Source organism: Phocoena sinus, chromosome 13 (genome assembly GCF_008692025.1).
Source record: "Phocoena sinus isolate mPhoSin1 chromosome 13, mPhoSin1.pri, whole genome shotgun sequence".
Lineage (NCBI taxonomy): Eukaryota > Metazoa > Chordata > Mammalia > Artiodactyla > Phocoenidae > Phocoena > Phocoena sinus.
This window is the reverse complement of record NC_045775.1, coordinates 31,675,038-31,693,873: the sequence shown is the minus strand read 5'-3', so window position 1 is coordinate 31,693,873 and position 18,836 is coordinate 31,675,038. Positions and strand designations below refer to the sequence as shown.

Below are 18,836 nucleotides of genomic sequence, written 5' to 3'. Positions count from 1 at the left end.
TTTCTTTCTAGGTTGTATAAAAATAGTAAATCTGCAAGGAAGATTAAAATCTAGCAGAAAACTATCATCAGAACTCACCTTTGATTTCCAGATTGAATCAATAGGTAAGCCAGAGTTTTGTGTTTCTTGTTTGATTGCATTATGAACTGCTTAAAATAATTTGTCTAATAATTAATTGAAATTATAAAAATATATTACTAAGGGCTCACTCATTCTTTTAAATTGTAGGATGTAATGAATATGAGGTGAATATCAGTCTTTGCTTTTACATATTCTCTAAAATAGTTTAACAACCGTGACATAATCTGTAAATAATGTTATTTTCCCTACAGATTTGGCATTTTCAAAATAAATAATTAAATATCATTATTCATAACCTAGTTGTGAATTTCCATTTTCTCCAGACTCCTGCACAGTTCCCCTATAAGTACTTTAAAATTTAGTACTCAGTATAGTCTATTGTATTTTTGCTGTTGTAGCTCCTGATCAGAGAGATCCATAAGTATGTGGAATTTCCTTCTTGCCGTTTTTACATTTTGCTTGATGAGTTTTTTCTGAAAATGGATTTCTTACACAATCAGTATTCTAAAATGATTACATTCAGGAAAAGTAAGGTGAAATGATCATACACAGTTTTTCTGGTGTCCTTTATCAGTAAAGATACTTGCATGTATATGCATTGGCGGACGGTAGGGCCGAGGGCAGATAGTTCATTTGTCTTATTCTTGGTCCTACTTTTATTCTTTCTCCCAGTTAGAATGCCTCTCTCCCAACAAGCAAACACTGATGATAATAACAAGTCAGTTTTGACGGACATCTGCTCAAGATGTTCAAATGGAATCCATATTTAAAAACACATAGCTAGCTCAATAAAGAAGACAAAGAACGGAAACTCAAACTAGTATGCACTCCTGAGTGGTAAAGAAGACTAGCAGTGTCCCACAGGAGATGGAGAAGCAGAGCCAGGCTTGTGGTTTGAGGTGCCTACTAATGAAGACTCTCCCCACATAAGGCCTCGTGGTTTTATAGGGGTTTTTTATCCACCATTGAAAGAAGGAATCGTTCCTGTGCTCTACAGACTGCTTCAGATTGTAGACAAAGAAGGAATGCAGAATAAATCAGTGTTTAACACTATTGATACTAAAATCAGTTAAATTATACAGAAAACAAAATTACCCAATCTCATGAAAATAGATTTTGGAAAATCTGTATAAAATACTAGCAAATAGAATTCCATATCATCAAATAGTAGACTTTACCTCAGAAAAGCAAAGCTGGTTCAACACCAGAAAATTTATTTATGTAATGTAGCACATTAAAGATTAAAAGCAAAAAGTTATGTAACTCTTCAGTAGATGCACAAAAAGCATTCAGTAAAATCTGTCATTCATGATTTTTAAAAAAAAAAAAAACTTTTTAGAAATTAGGAGTAGAAGGAAATGTCCTTCATCTAGCAAAGCCTATTAAAAGTATTGTGTTTAATGGTTAAACTAATTCCCATTAAGTTGGAGAATGAGATAAGGATGTTTGCTATCATCGCATTTCAACATAGTCTCATTGGACTATGAAAAGGGAACTATGAGGATTAGAAAGATATAAGTAAAAAGTCCTTTTTTTGCTGATGGTATGAATATCTACTAGAATATACAACTCTAAACTGTTAGAACCAATAAGAAAATTCAGAGTTGCTAGATATGAGTAACACAGGTGGATAGCTTTCTGATATGCCAGTAAGACATGTAATCAAACATATTTAAGACCATCATCTAGGAAATTCCAAATTATTGTTTAAAAGTATAAAAGAAGATTTAAACAAATGAACCACACCGCGTCCATGGATAGAAACACTGAATATGGGAAAGATGTCAGTTCTTCACAAATTAATCCACACATTCAGTGCATTTGCAATAAAAATCCCAGTAAGGTATTTTCTGCCACATGATAAGCTGATCTTAAAATTCATATGGAAAAGCTAAAGGCCAAGAACAGTAAAATACATTTTGATGAATACTTGCCCTACTTGATATTGAAACTTACTATAAATCCATAGTGATTAAGACAGTGTGGGATCAACACAGGGATAAATAGAAGAGGCTCAGAAATAGACCTACGTGTAATTGGAAATTTACATCAGATGTCAGTGGGGAAGTGAGGTCCTGTTCAACAAATGATGCTAGTACAATTGGTTATCTGCAGGAAACAAAATCAGACTTTTTCCTCACTGAATACACACAAAAATATATGTTAAGTATGTAAATACAAAAAGCAAAACTAGAATTTTTAGAAGGCACATATGCCTGTATCCCAGTAATTCTATTTCTAGGTGTCTACCCCAGAGAAAATTTTGTACATGTATTTAAGAAGAGGTACAAGAATGTTTATTGCAGCATTTTTGTAACAAAAAAATTAGAAACATCATTTGGTTCATCATACTAAATGTGTGAAAGTTGGAAACATCCAATATAAAGTTTACACTGATAATGTGAGCTTACTGTGTTGTAATAGTAAAAACATGCATGAGAACAGCAAATACCAAGTACATAACAGTGGTTATCTCAGGGAGGAAGGAAAGGTTAGAATACAACTAGAGTAAGAGTTTATAGGGATGCTGGCTGTATTCATTTTTATTTAAAACAAAAAGCAAATATGGCAAAATGTTAGCATTTGAGAGTTAAATGGTGGATACATGTGTTTTTAGGCTATTCTCATATTTTTCTATATGTTTAAAATATTTTATCAAAACAAAAATTTCTATAGCAAAAAATATTTTCAGTGAATTTTCTTTTTCTTATCAAAAAGATGAGTAAGGTCTGTATAGTATTTATGCTATATAGTATATACTGTGTAGTTCTAGGCAGTATGGTAAAGATGCCATTATAAATATGGAATGACTAACACTAGTTATTAATTGAAATATTGTTATGCAAGGTAGAAAGAGGGATGAAATAATGCTTATCAGTTGAACTCTTGTACTATTAACAGTAACTGAGCTGTTCTTGCCTGCTAGTTTGCCTGCAGGACAGTGTGCTAGCTTTCTGGAAACATGGAATGCAAGGTAGAAGTTTTAGATCTAATGAGGTAAGTAATCTTTTAAAAAATTATGTCCATTAAATAGTCATGAAGCATTATCAAATTCTACATCACACAATATTCTTTAACTTTGGAAAATTCCTAATTGATGCAAGGAATACTTGATTTGCTAATTTTATTGATATTTTCTGTATTCAATCTAGTGATAAAATTAATGGCGCATACTTTATAGCAACCTCTCTCTGTCCATTCAGTCAAACAGTTTCAGTGCATATTTTATGTGCTTCCAGATAATCACCCTTATATTCAGAACAAGAACTTCCTAAATACTGCTAACAGTGAGCCAACTCTGATTTTCTTTCAACTTTCCCAGGCTGTCACCTGGAACAAGAGTACTGATGGAGGCTCTCTCTGTCTTGAAGCACCTTTTCTACTTTGTATTTCAGAAATAATGACCAATGCAGACGATAAGTAAAGGGTTCCACATTTCTCTTGAAGCCACCTTGCCTATTTCTGGTATTCTTATCTCCTTAGTCCTTCCTACCTTAATTTAACTCCAGGAATAATTGAACTCCAAGTCATATGACGTGTTTAATTCAGTTCATCATTTATGCCAGAAAGTGCTGGGGTTATAAGCATGAACAAGACTTGGTACTTGCCCCCTAGAATATTACAGGCAAGTAAAATCATCCTAAGTTATTTCAATAACCCCAAGCCAGTCTCATTAGTAACTTTTACTTGAGCGTTGGCGGGAAGGGAAAACATTAGGTGCCTCAAGCAAGAAAATAGTTCATTTGTGTTTTAAACTGTCGGTAGTTAAGATCAGCATTTCTTCTAACCAGTAAACAGTATAGCAGAATGATCATGAGTGTGGGTTCCTGAGGAGACACCCGGGTTCAGTCTCAACTCTCCTGTTCAGTAACTGTGTGACCTTGACATATCACTTAACTTCTCTTTGCCTGTATTTTTTCATCTGTGAATTGAGGATAACAGCATAGTACTTATTTCATAGGGTTGCTAAGATTAAACAAAAGGAAGTATGTGATGTGCTTGGCACAATGCCTGGCTTATGGTAAGTATTCAAGAAAGGTGGATGCCAGTATGTTTCTTTTTTTTAAGATTTTTTTATGTTTTAATGTGGACCACTTTTAAAGTCTTTATTGAATTTGTTACAACATTGCTTCCGTTTTGTTTCGGTTTTTTGGCCACAAGGCATGTGAGATCTTAGCTCCCCAACCAGGGATCGAACCTGTACCCCCTGCGTTGGAAGGCGAAGTCTTTAACCACTGAACCGCCAGGGAAGTCCCCTGCCAGTGTGTTTCTAGGATTAATTCCCGCAAGAGGGCTCACCTCAGGAAGATTCTTTTTTTTTTTAATCACCTGAGGGAATGGAGCCTGGAGATACGAATAGTCAACAGCTAATAAACACCAGGCAGAGAAGGAAAGCCATCATAGGATACAAGAGAAAAGATAGTTTGCTCAAACAATCACCTGAGGGGCTTTTTCACACTACATAAGCAGCCCTTACTAAATACAACCTCTCCAAAAATGCTATGTCCTTCAAGTAGGCAAATCCCAAAATACTGAATACTTTGAAGATCATGATGATGAACCGTTACTACTGAAGTGAGCATGTTGTATCCTTCAGGTGTGCTAAGTTACAAAAGAAGTCAAGAATCACTGACTGCTCTTTCCAGAATAATTTCAGTTTCAAAATTAAATTGTTTTTTCAGCCTGCCAAATTTTGGGGAGAAGGTACTGCCATTATAATTGGGAATGTTTTGCTTTCAGTAAGCAATAAACAATGGGTTTCTCTTTCTCCTGTAGCCTTAGTCTTAACTCCCCAACTGGGAATGATCACACTGAGGACTTCTTTAAGGACATATGCCATTAGAAAATATTATTTCAGGAGACTTGGAAAGAAATGGGAAAGAGAATTGTTATCTACTGAGCATTTCCTTAGCTAGGCATTATACCCATTAATACTTACAAGAATACTGCAAGATACCACTGCAAAGTAAACACTGTCTATCCCATTTTGCAGAAGGTAAAACCGTTTCCAACAAATTACATACCTTGTGCAATTGTCATAGCTAGTAAGTGGGAGAACTGGGATTTAAGCTGGAATCGTGAGTTTGTCCCATCATACCACACTGCAGCCTTTTAAGTGAAAGGACCAGACCTAAGTGGCTTACTACTGCGAGAGTCTTGCTACTAGCATTAAGGTGACTGACAGGAGGTTTCTGATAAATAAAACGGACTAGATGCTTTGCTTTTAACTTTTTCCGTTGCAGTCTGTATGCCAGCAAATGGTGTACTACTCTCATGTTTTATGATTAATTCAAAATTAGCCAGATTTTTCCTGGACTAACAAATGGATGCACTTATGTGCTGATTTAACAAGTTAACAGTCATACAGGGATCTATTTCCATCTTAGGACTTATGCTTCTCTTCTATAGAGTTATAAATTAAATGTCCATATAAAATTTTGTGCCTTTCATTTCAGAAATTAAATTGATATTTTAATTGAACAGGTAACACAAGAAATTTCAGATAGCACGAGAATTTTCAGACTGCTTGGATCTGACAGGTATGAAAAGGAGTTGTATTAAATACATAGTTCTAAACATGTTTTATAAATCCAACATGAAACTGGTTTCTTTTTTAAGAGAATTGAAATTTCTACAGTAATATATTCAACATTATATTTTTCATAATATAAGAATTCACAGGTCAGAAAGTTATGAAACCTTTGAGAATGTGCCTGATCTTCCAGTTACCAAGAATGTATAGATCGGGAAGGCATATGGGAACATATGTATATGTATAACTGATTCACTTTGTTACAAAGCAGAAACTAACACACCATTGTAAAGCAATTATACCCCAATAAAGATGTTTAAAAAAAAAAAAAACAAAACACACACACACAAAAAAAGAATGTATAGATCTGTCAGTACTACTTTTGCATTAAACATAATATCTAAAGTATGATTTACAGGACAAGAAAGAGGAGATACCATATGCTAGCAAACAGAAAAGTTTTCAGTTTTAGTACCAATAGGATTTGAAGTTCTATTCTGATTTACTTTCTGATTCTTGAACTACAGATTGTTTCAGAATTCATGATAAGAATTAAGTTCCCCCAACTTATTCCTAGAATAGGTTTTACCCCTCTGACTCTTAGGACAGCACTGGCTTAGAGGTGGGAGGTGGTGGGCAACAAAGGTGTACTTCCCAGAGCTGGAACTGACTCTTCAATCATAGTGATTTGCAAATGGTTTCGGCCTACATAGCAGATAAGGAGCATTTATTAGAGGCATACAATGAAGAAGCAGTGGAAGAATTTTCTGCTAACGTTAGTTTTCAAGAATAACTTTGTTTTTTTGTATGTTTTTTGTTTGTTTGTTATTTTAGGGTCGTGGTTTTGGAAAGTAGGCCAACCGATAACCCCACGGCAAATAGCAATTTATACATCCTCGCAGGTCATGAAAACAGTTACTGAGAAATGCTGTGCTTCGACAGTTAGCTCTCGAGAGAAAGAACACTACCACTGCAACATTAACGGATGCTCGAAGCTGTACAAAAGCTGCAGTTACCTGGCTTCAGTTGCTTGTAATTTATTGTGGCATGAGACAAGATGGGGAAATGTTTTGTTTTAAGTGGTATGGATATATTTAGCATATTGAAACCACACAAGTGCTTAATTCACTGTTATGTAATCTTTGTACATATAGGCAGTATTTTTCTGTGAAACTTCATATTGCTGAAGACATACACTAAGAATTTATGTAGATAATGTATTTTATGAGATGTACAAGTTAAGTGTCTTCTCTGTACAGATGTAAATGTTGATGAAAATGCAATTGGGATTAATATTTTAAGAATCCTTTAGTATATTCTTGGGTGTGGCTATATTACAAAATGGGATGCTGGCAATGAAACCGTACATTTAACACTATTGTATTTTTATTATATGTAATTTAGTAATATGAAGATAAATCTTGTAACTTTTAAAATTGCAATGGAGGCTGTAATCATTTTATAATCTTGTTTTTAATTTTAATGCAAGTACACTGGTGTGTTTATATTTGCACAAAGTATTGATATGTGATGTATTAAGTCACAAAAGTAAGCTGTGACATCGTCAATATGCATTTGGCTCCCCAGCATCTTTTTAAAATGTATTTGGATTGTTTTCTATGTGAAACAAACCAATTAACCCCCTGTTGTAGTAACTGGTCTTTTTATATTTCAGCAGAATCCTGTAAGATTGCTTGTCTGTGCTTAAAAACAATACCTTCGAAAAAATTTTTGAATCACAGAATAGCGGTACCGTGACATAGCACTGCAGTTGTCTGAATTACAGTATGCACAAAGTATAAGTTAGCATTATCAAAGAGTCCACACTAAACGTTTCTTATCATCACTTTGAAGAACTATAACATTCCATAGAGCGAAATGGTTCAAATTTCTAGTGGAATTTTTACTTTTGTTGGCCTTATTTTATGATCATTTTCATGTTTCTTTTGATTTAGAGTGTTAACACTTGGCCAAAATAATTTAGTTACTACCTCATATAAACAGTATAATGGTTACTACACATCACAGGAACTTAGTTTTGGTTAAAGTCATTTTTGATTGCTTTTTTCCAGTGGAATATGTATATACCAAGTTTTAGAAAAATGCACACTTTGGCTCTTATTTGCTATATGTTCTTTATATTTTAATGTGAATATATACACAAAGAACAAACTAAATTGTGATTTATGTTCTTCATTTATTTTAATTGACAGTGCTTTTAAATATGTTCCTGATTGTACATAGTGTAAAATAAACATGTTTTTTAACATGCTGTTGTATAGTAGCTTGTCATCTGGCTTAATCTGTATATAGTGAGACTAAAACATATTAAGTAGAAAAAGTTTTTTTAATTATTCTAAAATCCTTAGGTAACCATTCTGATCTTTCAGATCTTGATTTTTTATTTGGTCTGTCTCCTCAATTTCATAAAGGGGTAATATTCCCACATTTGTGAAAAGGGCATCTTTTGTAGAATCTTCAATTTCCTGATCAGGAAAATTGGTGAAACATTCATAATCTTTTGGTTAGAGCGGGGCTCGGCAGACTGCACTTCTCAGCCCAATCCTGCGTAATGCCTGTTTTTATAAATGAATTTTATTGGAACACATTCGTTTGCATGTTGTCTATAGCTGCTTTTGCAAAAAATACAGTTTTCCCCAAAAAACTATATTACCCACAGAGCCTAAAACATTTACCATCTGACCCTTTATAGAAAGAGTTTGCTGACTCCTGGGTTAGAGAAAGGAAGGGAGAATGCAGTTCTGGAGGCAAGGGGGGGAAGATTATATGTGGGAAGAACTGGGTTGGGGATCACGAGGTGACATTTCTACTCTTGTTAATGCTCCTGCCTGTTGTTAGGACCTTGGATAATTAACTCCAGAACAGTTTCCTTATCTAAAAATGTGACTTCTAAATCATACAGTTGTTAATAATCATAGCAGTTGTGTACATTTATCACTCTGCTCAAATACATTCTGACTAATCTTAGCATTAATAACTGAATAATGACTGTTTTAAAAACACATCTTTATCAGTATAACATTATCATCAGTTTATTGAAAAACAGACTCATGGAAAAGATTTTCAAGAAATCAGTATTCTGTCCTGGGCATTTATTGACAAGGTTGTTGATCCTTTTTCTAGGCCACTGTTTTTTCTAATTTCCAAGTCCTATAAATTATATAAAGGGTCACATCTCAAAAAAAATAAACTTTCACGTTTAACTGTCAAGCATTTCAAAATATTTCCAGAAGATAATGTATACAACTGGTTGTGTGTTATCTATACAGACCCCTGGAATCAGTCTTTGAGAGAGAGGCCCAGTAATCTATGTTTCTATGAAGTTGTACAAATGATTTTGATGTGCAGCTCTTCATGAAAACCACTGGCCCGACACTGAATTTAAATCAGTGTTTCTGAGTGTGGTCCAGGTATCACTCGCCTTAGAATAATCTCTGATGACACTTAAGAATGCGATAAGAATGTACCCACTAACTTCTGATTGAGGATCTTTATTCACTCAAAAGGAAGAGAGCCACTGACTGAAATGTTGGAAAAGATCTGTTTCATCTTCATTGAAGTTTAAAGCTATCTGTCTTGTTAGCTGGTTTCTTAGACATTGGTGTTGAGAAGAATGAGATCAATTGTTTCTGGGCCTTATTGGCATCATTAATCTTGCTAGTATGTCCCCAATTTCAGTACAGACCAGGAAATAAAGGATAGGTATCCCTTTTTACCATTACTAGAAGAAGGATAAAAGTGTGCTATACAAAATGTAATAATAAGTGCCCAATGCATGTGTTTGTGCTGTTCCACATGCTTTACGTAGATTCTCCCACTGAAGTCCCAAAACAGCCCAATGAGGTAGGTGGGTATTGTTAACACCATTTTACAGATGAAGAAACTAAGGCACAGAAAGATTAAAAAACTTGCCCAAGAATATAGCCGGGAAGTAGTAGAGCTAGGATTTGAACCTGGGCACTCAGTTCAAAGTGTATACTCTTAACTACTGTGCTAAACTATGTACTACACAGAATATATGCAGTATATTCACCACCCTCTAAAATACACTCTAGCATTTCTCCCCTGAAATTAGACTTATTTTCTCCGGGAATTGGATTTCAAATTCTGATTTTCACTGTCTCTTTGCAGCAAGAGAAATTAACTCTCTGTCTTAATTTTTCACTTTATCAAAAAGGATTTTCCTTATTCAGAGTGTTTTGTGTAAGAATAAAAGGATTTGCATATAATTAATTTTACAATTAAAGCTTATGAAATATGTCTAGTCAAAACTCATTACAAAGACTTTCTTTTAGTTTGTTCTTATGAGATAATTATTTAACTAACATACATTGATCATTTACAGTAGTAGATCCAAGCTCTTTACTGGCAGTGCGGAAAAGATGGAAAATCATCATTCCCAGTATTCCAGGAGCACACTTGGATGAATAAAGATAGATTTAAAGAACAATGCAAAAGGCTGTGCCTAATTCTGGTTTGGGAAAAGGAAAGCCTTTGTGCAGAACGTTGTATATAAGCCAGGTTGTTGATAGATGAGGAGGAGTGTATCAAGTGCAGAAAAAAATCAGGGTAGGGAGCTGTAGGCTAGACTAAGGCATAGGCATATGCAAAAATGCCGCTTGTTCAAGGAATAGTGACGTTAAATGCGGCTGAGCTTAGAGTGTGTGGAGCAGAGTAACAAGGCACGAAGCTAGAAAATAGGGATGGGCCTGATTGTGAAGAGCTTTCTAATGAGAAGAGTAGCTCTAATAGTCAACAGTTATGGAAACTGCAGAGATCAAATACCATGAAGATGAAAATAGCTGTTGGCAAAAAATAAATAAGGGGGAGGGACTTCCCTGGCGGTCCAGTGGTTAAGACTCAGTGCTTCCAATGCAGGGGATGCAGGTTCGATTCCTGGTGGAGGAACTAGGATCCCACATGCTACGTGGTGCGGTCAAAAAAAGAAAGAAAGAAAAAAAAAAACAGCCGTTGGGTTTGTACCTAAGGTTATGGTGATCTCTTGTATCCTTACTGAGAAAGTTACCTAAATAACATGATGAGGGCAAAAATGATAGAGAAATAAGTTGATGTTAAGTTTACCTGGGAGTATGTTTGGTCTTGAAGGAGGTAAAGGTTTTTGTTTTTATCTCTTTTTTGTTTCTAAAGATGGGAAGAGATTAGAACATATTTCTAAGCAAATGAAGGAAATGGAAAATGGAAGATAGATGACGAAAAGGGAGAAGCGTTACCTCTGAGGGAAGAAGGGAAGTATCGACATCCTAAATCTGGGCATGATGGAGAGCATTTTACTGATGCTAAACAAAGTGTGTATGTGCTCATTAACAACAGAGATAGTGTTTCCAAGTTCCTCTTGGAAACAAGAAGGGTAGACTTCGGCAAAAATTATCTATTCCATTGTTAATACCTATACCTCCATATAGCATTCGCCACATTACTTGTTTGTTTGACTTGATTCCCCACTGGGTGGCAAACATGTCTCTCACTCTGAATCAGCCCCACGTTAACTAGTACGATGCTTGCTGAATTATGAAAATGGCAGCAGTGGACCACAGGTAATACATAAAATTGCTTGTTACCAAAAAGCCTACAGAAGTCTGCTGGAAAGCTATTTGGACACTAAGGCGGAACCGAAGAGTAAAGATTAATAATAAGAGGATCTGGCTACCCGAAGGTCTCTGCCCAGGCAGGAAAACGAACTTCTGTAACTTCAACGTTTGTATTTGCTTAATTTTAGTGCTCGCGAGGCCTTGGATAGGAACAGGACTTGGTGTAATCACAGTGTTATAGAAAAGTAGTTAAAACGTTTCCCGAGTGCCTCCTTCAGGGCAGCTTAAAAGGGTTCTCGGGGGCTTCCCTGGTGGCACAGTGGTTGAGAGTCCGCCTGCCGATGCAGGGGACACGGGTTCGTGCCCCGGTCCGGGAGGATCCCACATGCCGCGGAGCGACTGGGCCCGTGAGCCATGGCCGCTGAGCCTGCGCGTCCCGAGCCTGTGCTCCGCAACGGGAGGGGCCACGACAGTGAGAGGCCCGCGTACCGCACAAAAAAAAAAAAAGAAAGAATAAGGGGTTCTCGGAGGAGAAACTGCTGCTGCGTTCACATACTGCCGTTAAGGGCTTGCCCAAAAGTAACCCACCGAGATGCTGAACCCACGCCGCGGGCTTCCCCAGCGGCGGGCGCCGGGGAAACCGGCTCCGGAAGCCGCCCTGCCCCGAGCGGCCTGAGCGTCCGGTTGTCAGGGAAACGTCGCGGCGGTGGCGCACGGGAGTTGTTGCGCCGGGGGGCGCTTCCTGCGCGCTGCGTCCCGCCCTGGAGTCAGGCTGAAGGGGCTGCTCGAAACTGTGTCGCCGTCGCCTTGTCCGCGCCGTAAGTGCGGCGGCCAGCGAGCGGGGTCCGTCTGTGAGGAGGGTCGGCGCCGGGGGTGATGGAGAGAGAAGTGGAGTCTGGATGGAGGCTCCCAGAGAAGGGAAAGTTCCCTGAGAGAAGGGGAGCGGGGCAGCCTTGCAGTTCGGCGGCCTCTGGAGGGACAGGCAGGGGTGGGGGGAGGGGCTAGAGGTGACAGTGACTCCCGCTGGCCGCATGACCCACCCGATGCGGGCCCCTGGGGAGCGGAGCGGCTGCGCTTTGGGAGACCCCTGTGTGGCCGAGAAGCTGCACTGTCATTAAATGTAGAGTCAAGACTAGTTTAGAGGCCTGGAAATCAAGCGGCTTATGCCAGACGTCCAGATCTGTTATGTGTTCACATGAAATGTGAGGCTTTTAAACAAAATTAGTTTCTTGGATTATGTAAATTATATGGGCTTTGGTTTTCTGGAGATGCTTTTAGTTAATCCTATTGTACTATCACTAGGACAAGTTTATAAACGTGTGTGTACTTTTGAAGTTCTGAGATTCAGTATTATGTTTATAAAACAGATGCAGAATGGTTTTATAACCCATTTTCCTGGTCAATTTTATTAAATATAATTGCATGTTTGGTTGTGTTGGAAACAATAATAACAACATAGCAGACTGACTTGTAGCCTGTAGAATCTGTAACTGGTCTGGCCTGGTCTTGAAAAGGTCTCCTTACCCCCCCTCATTCCTAACGCCACTACTTACACAAGTTTCCTCTAAACTTTTAGATTAGGAAATTAATGTGTTTTTTTCACCCCATTTCCTCTCCGTTTCTTAATTTTGTTTTTTTCTCTCAGCGTGTTCTTTAAAGGCTGGCTAGAGCCCTCATGACCTGCTTTTGTGATACAATTGTGGAAAATAATCTGCCTTCAAGTGTTTTCTCGGTTTCTATGTGCATCCTTTTGCAAATCCTCAAGACTAAGGAAGTTAAATAGAAAATTTTCAAAGAATTTAATAATCCACTCAATTATCTATTTTATCTATCTTCCTATAGTCACCAATCGGCCCAAGTCTATACCTGCTTTTGCCTTTGTACACAGAACTTCGTTAACTTAATACTCAAATATTTGGTAACTTCTGAAGTCAGGAAGCCCTGTAGCCAAGAGGTACATAGGTTCAGACTGAAGGTGACTAATGATTAGGAAAAATATATATGTATTTTTTAACATTTTCATCTATTCCCTGCAAGTAGCTATCTCACTGTTTCATCTCGATTTCCTGACCAGGTACTATTTTAACAATCAAAATGTATTACTGCCTTTGCTTAAAGAAGAAAGACATATTTAGTGGAAAGGTTAGAGAATAAAATTATGGTAGGATTACAACAGACAGGTTGAGCACCTACTATGTGCCAGACAGTGGGCAAACAAGGCACATCAGGTGTAATAAATAATGTGTAAAAAAGGAGTGGGGGAACTTAACTCAGTATGTGTGGAGAGAAAGAGCTTGCCTTTGGGGATTGGGGAGGGCTAAGCAGAAAAGACACTTGAGTTGAACTGCAAAAGATGAAGAGGATTTCGAGGTCAAACCTTCCAAGCAGCGGTTGGTATACGTAGAGACTTAGAGACTTGAAAGTGTTTGGGGAAGAATCTGAGAAGCACTGAGGGAAAGGTCCATTGGGACCAGGGTGGAAAGGACTGTAAATATCATACTACAGTTTGAACTTTATTCTGTGGCAGTAGAGGCCATAGCCATTTTTGAGGAAGGACGATATCTGATTATACTGATGACTGAGAAAGATGTTTTCGTTTTAATTGAAATATGCAGAAAAAGAAGTGATTTGAGGGGCTTCCCTGGTGGCGCAGTGGTTTAGAGTCCGCCTGCCGATGCAGGGGACACGGGTTCGTGCCCCGGTCTGGGAGGATCCCACATGCCGCAGAGCGGCTGGGCCCGTGAGCCATGGCCGTTGAGCCTGCGCGTCCGGAGCCTGTGCTCTGCAACGGGAGAGGCCACAACAGTGAGAGGCCCGCGTACCGCAAAAAAAAAAAAAAAAAGAAAAAGAAAAAAGGGTTCTCGGAGGAGAAACTGCTGCTGCGTTCACACTCTGCCGTTAAGGGCTTGCCCAAAAGTGACCCACCGAGATGCTGAACCCAGGCCGCGGGCTTCCCCTGCGGCGGGCGCCCTCCCCTGCTTTGTCTAATTGCTTATTTAGGCGAAACCTAAATATTGACTGTGGATCAGATATCAAATTTCCTGATTTTGGTCATCTTTACTGTGGTTATGTAAGTGTCATAGTTCTTAGGAAATATACACTGAACTATTTAAGGATAAAGGGACATGATGTCTGCACCTTACCCTCAAATGGTACAGAAAAATTAATATGCATATATGTGTGTATATATATATATATATATATATATATATATCTCCAGAGAGAGATAGAAAGGAAACGAGCAAAATGTAAACAATTAATGAATGTAAATGTATGGGAGTTAATTGTACTATGCTTGCAGTTTTGAAATTATTATATCAAAAGAGAGCTATTTTAAAAACCTACAGATAGTGCGACTAAAGTGTCGAATCACTTTTTTTTTTTTTTTTTTTTTTGCGGTACGCGGGCCTCTCACTGTATTTTACGTTTGGTAGTGTATATATATCCATGCCACTCTCTCACTTTGTCACAGCTTATCCTTCCCCCTCCCCATATCCTCAAGTCCATTCTCTAGTAGGTCTGTGTCTTTATTCCTGTCTGACCCCTAGGTTCTTCATGACATTTTTTTTTCTTAGATTCCATATATATGTGTTAGCATACGGTATTTGTCTTTCTCTTTCTGACTTACTTCATTCTGTATGACAGAATCTAGGTCCATCCACCTCACTACAAATAATTTCATTTCTTTTTATGGCTGAGTAATATTCCATTGTATATATGTGCCACATGTTCTTTATCCATTCATCCGATGATGGACACTTAGGTTGTTTCCATCTCCTGGCTATTGTAAATAGAGGTGCAATGAACATTTTGGTACATGACTCTTTTGAAATTATGGTTTTCTCAGGGTATATGCCTAGTAGTGGGATTGCTGGGTCATATGGTAGTTCTATTTATAGTTTTTTAAGGGACCTCAATACTGTTCTCCATAGTGGCTGTAACAATTCACATTCCCACCAGCAGTGCAAGAGTGTTCCCTTTTCTCCATACCCTCTCCAGCATTTATTGTTTCTAGATTTTTTGATGATGGCCATTCTGACCAGTGTGAGATGATACCTCATTGTGGTTTTGATTTGCATTTCTCTAATGATTAATGATGTTGAGCATTCTTTCATGTGTTTCTTGGCAATCTGTATATCTTCTTTGGAGAAATGTCTATTTAGGTGTTCTACCCATTTTTGGATTGGGTTGTTTGTTTTTTTGTTATTGAGCTGCATGAGCTGCTTGTAAATTTTGGAGATTAATCCTTTGTGAGTTGCTTCATTTGCAAATATTTTCTCCCATTCTGAGGGTTGTCTTTTGGTCTTGTTTATGGTTTCCCTTGCTGTGCAAAAGCTTTGAAGTTTCATTAGGTCCCATTTGTTTATTTTTGGTTTTATTTCCATTTCTCTAAGAGGTGGGTCAAAAAGGATCTTGCTGTGATTTATGTCATAGAGTGTTCTGCCTATGTTTTCCTTTAAGAGTTTGATAGTTTCTGGCCTTACATTTAGGTCTTTAATCCATTTTGAACTTATTTTTGTGTATGGTGTTAGGGAGTGATCTAATCTCATACTTTTATATGTACCTGTCCAGTTTTCCCAACACCATTTATTGAAGAGGCTGTCCTTTCTCCACTGTACATTCCTGCCTCCTTTATCAAAGATAAGGTGACCATATGTGCATGGGTTTATCTCTGGGCTTTCTATCCTGTTCCATTGATCGATATTTCTATTTTTGTGCCACTACCATACTGTCTTGATTACTGTAGCCTTGTAGTATGTTCTGACGTCACGAGCCTGATTCCTCCAGCTCCGTTTTTCATTCTCAAGATTGCTTTGGCTATTCGGGGTCTTTTGTGTTTCCATACAAATTGTGAAAGTTTTTGTTCTAGTTCTGTGAAAAATGCCATTAGTAGTTTGATAGGGATTGATTTGAATCTGTAGATTGCTTTGAATAGTACAGTCATTTTCACAATGTTGATTCTTCCAATCCAAGAACATGGTATATCTCTCCATCTATTTGTATCATCTTTAATTTCTTTCATCAGTGTCTTATACTTTTCTGCATACAGGTCTTTTGTCTCCTTAGGTAGGTTTATTCCTAGATATTTTATTCTTTTTGTTGCAGTGGTAAATGGGAGTGTTTTCTTGATTTCACTTTCAGATTTATCATCATTAGTGTATAGGAATGCCAGAGATTTCTGTGCATTAATTTTGTATCCTGCTACTTTACCAAATTCATTGATTAGCTCTAGTAGTTTTCTGGTAGCATCTTTAGGATTCTCTATGTATAGTGTCATGTCATCTGCAAACAGTGACAGCTTTACTTCTTTTCCAATTTGGATTCCTTTTATTTCCTTTTCTTCTCTGATTGCTGTGGGTAAAACTTCCAAAACTATGTTGAATAAGAGTGGTGAGAGTGGGCAACCTTGTCTTGCTCCTGATCTTAGTGGAAATGCTTTCAGTTTTTCACCATTGAGGATGATGTTGGCTGTGGGTTTGTCATATATTGCCTTTATTATGTCGAGGTAAGTTCCCTCTATGCCTACTTTCTGCAGGGTTTTTATCATCAATGGGTGTTGAATTTTGTCGAAAGCTTTCTCTGCATCTGTTGAGATGATCATGTGGTTTTTTCCTTCAATTTGTTACTATGGTGTATCACGTTCATTGATTTGCGTATATTGAAGAATCCTTGCATTCCTGGAATAAACCCCACTTGATCATGGTGTATGATCCTTTTAATGTGCTCTTGGATTCTGTTTGCTAGTATTTTGTTGAGGATTTTTGCATCTATGTTCATCAGTGATATTAGCCTGTCGTTTTCTTTCTTTGTGACATCCTTGTCTGGTTTTGGTATCAGGGTGATGGTGGCCTCGTAGAATGAGTTTGGGAGTGTTCCTCCCTCTGCTATATTTTGGAAGAGTTTGAGAAGGATAGGTGTTAGCTCTTCTCTAAATGTTTGATAGAATTCGCCTGTGAAGCCATCTGGTCCTGGGCTTTTGTTTGTTGGAAGATTTTTAATCGCAGTTTCAATTTCAGTGCTTGTGATCGGTCTGTTCATATTTTCTATTTCTTCCTGATTCAGTCTTGGCAGGTTGTGCATTTCTAAGAATTTGTCCATTTCTTCCAGGTTGTCCATTTTATTGGCATAGAGTTGCCTGTAGTAATGTCTCATGATCTTTTGTATTTCTGCAGTGTCAGTTGTTACTTCTCCTTTTTCATTTCTAATTCGATTGATTTGAGTCTTCTCCCTTTTTTTCCTGATGAGTCTGGCTAAGGGTTTATCTATTTTGTTTATCTTCTCAAAGAACCAGCTTGTAGTTTTATTGATCTTTGCTATTGTTTCCTTCATTTCTTTCTCATTTATTTCTGATCTGATCTTTATGATTTCTTTCCTTCTGCTAACTTTGGGGTTTTTTTGTTCTTCTTTCTCTAATTGCTTTAGGTGCAAGGTTAGGTTGTTTATTCGAGATGTTTCCTGTTTCTTAAGGTAGGATTGTATTGCTGTAAACTTCCCTCTTAGAACTGCTTTTGCTGCATCCCATAGGTTTTGGGTCGTCGTGTCTCCATTGTCATTTGTTTCTAGGTAGTTTTTGATTTCCTCTTTGATTTCTTCAGTGATCACTTCGTTATTAAGTAGTGTATTGTTTAGCCTCCATGTGTTTGTATTTTTTACAGATCTTTTCCTGTAATTGATATCTAGTCTCATAGCATTGTGGTCGGAAAAGATACTTGATACAATTTCAATTTCCTTAAATTTACTAAGGCTTGATTTGTGACCCAAGATATGATCTATCCTGGAGAATGTTCCATGAGCACTTGAGAAAAATGTGTATTCTGTTGTTTTTGGATGAGATGTCCTATAAATATCAATTAAGTGCATCTTGTTTAATGTATCATTTAAAACTTGTGTTTCCTTATTTATTTTCAATTTGGATGATCTGTCCATTGGTGAAAGTGGGGTGTTAAAGTCCCCTACTATGAATGTGTTACTGTCGATTTCCCCTTTTATGGCTGTTAGTATTTGCCTTGTGTATTGAGGTGCTCCTATGTTGGGTGCATTAATATTTACAATTGTTATATCTTCTTCTTGGATCGATCCCTTGATCATTATGTAGTGTCCTTCTTTGTCTCTTGTAATAGTCTTTATTTTAAAGTCTATTTTGTCTGATATGAGAATTGCTACTCCAGCTTTCTTTTGGTTTCCATTTGTATGGAATATCTTTTTCCATCCCCTTACTTTCAGTCTGTATGTGTCTCTAGGTCTGAAGTGGGTCTCATGTAGACAGCATATGTATGGGTCTTGTTTTTGTATCCATTCAGTCAGTCTGTGTCTTTTGGTTGGAGCATTTAATCTATTTACATTTAAGGTAATTATCGATATTTTTGTTCCTATTCCCATTTTCTTAATTGTTTTGGGTTTGTTATTGTAGGTCTTTTCCTTCTCTTGTGTTTCTTGCCTAGAGAAGTTCGTTTAGCATTTGTTGTAAAGCTGGTTTGGTGGTGCTGAACTCTCTCAGCTTTTGCTTGTCTGTAAAGGTTTTAATTTCTCCATTGAATCTTAATAAGATCCTTGCTGGGTAGAGTAATCTTGGTTGTAGGTTTTTCTCCTTCATCACTTAAAATATGTCCTGCCAGTCCCTTCTGGCTTGCAGAGTTTCTGCTGAAAGATCA

The 18,836-nt window shown here is 37.4% G+C and overlaps 1 protein-coding gene across 3 annotated transcripts in view; it reads left to right on the top strand.

Moving 5' to 3' along the window:
- MAP4K3 (mitogen-activated protein kinase kinase kinase kinase 3) overlaps window positions 1-7,895 on the top strand; it is a 190,270-nt gene extending 182,375 nt beyond the window's left edge. For all 3 annotated transcript variants that reach the window (XM_032652732.1, XM_032652733.1, XM_032652734.1), the window contains 4 exons: window positions 12-104; window positions 3,008-3,078; window positions 5,566-5,621; window positions 6,449-7,895. In XM_032652732.1, coding sequence (XP_032508623.1) covers window positions 12-104; window positions 3,008-3,078; window positions 5,566-5,621; window positions 6,449-6,536 — 308 coding nt within the window. In that variant the 3' untranslated portion in view covers window positions 6,537-7,895. The remainder of the gene's footprint in view (window positions 1-11; window positions 105-3,007; window positions 3,079-5,565; window positions 5,622-6,448) is intronic.
- The last annotated feature ends 10,941 nt before the right edge of the window (window positions 7,896-18,836 follow it).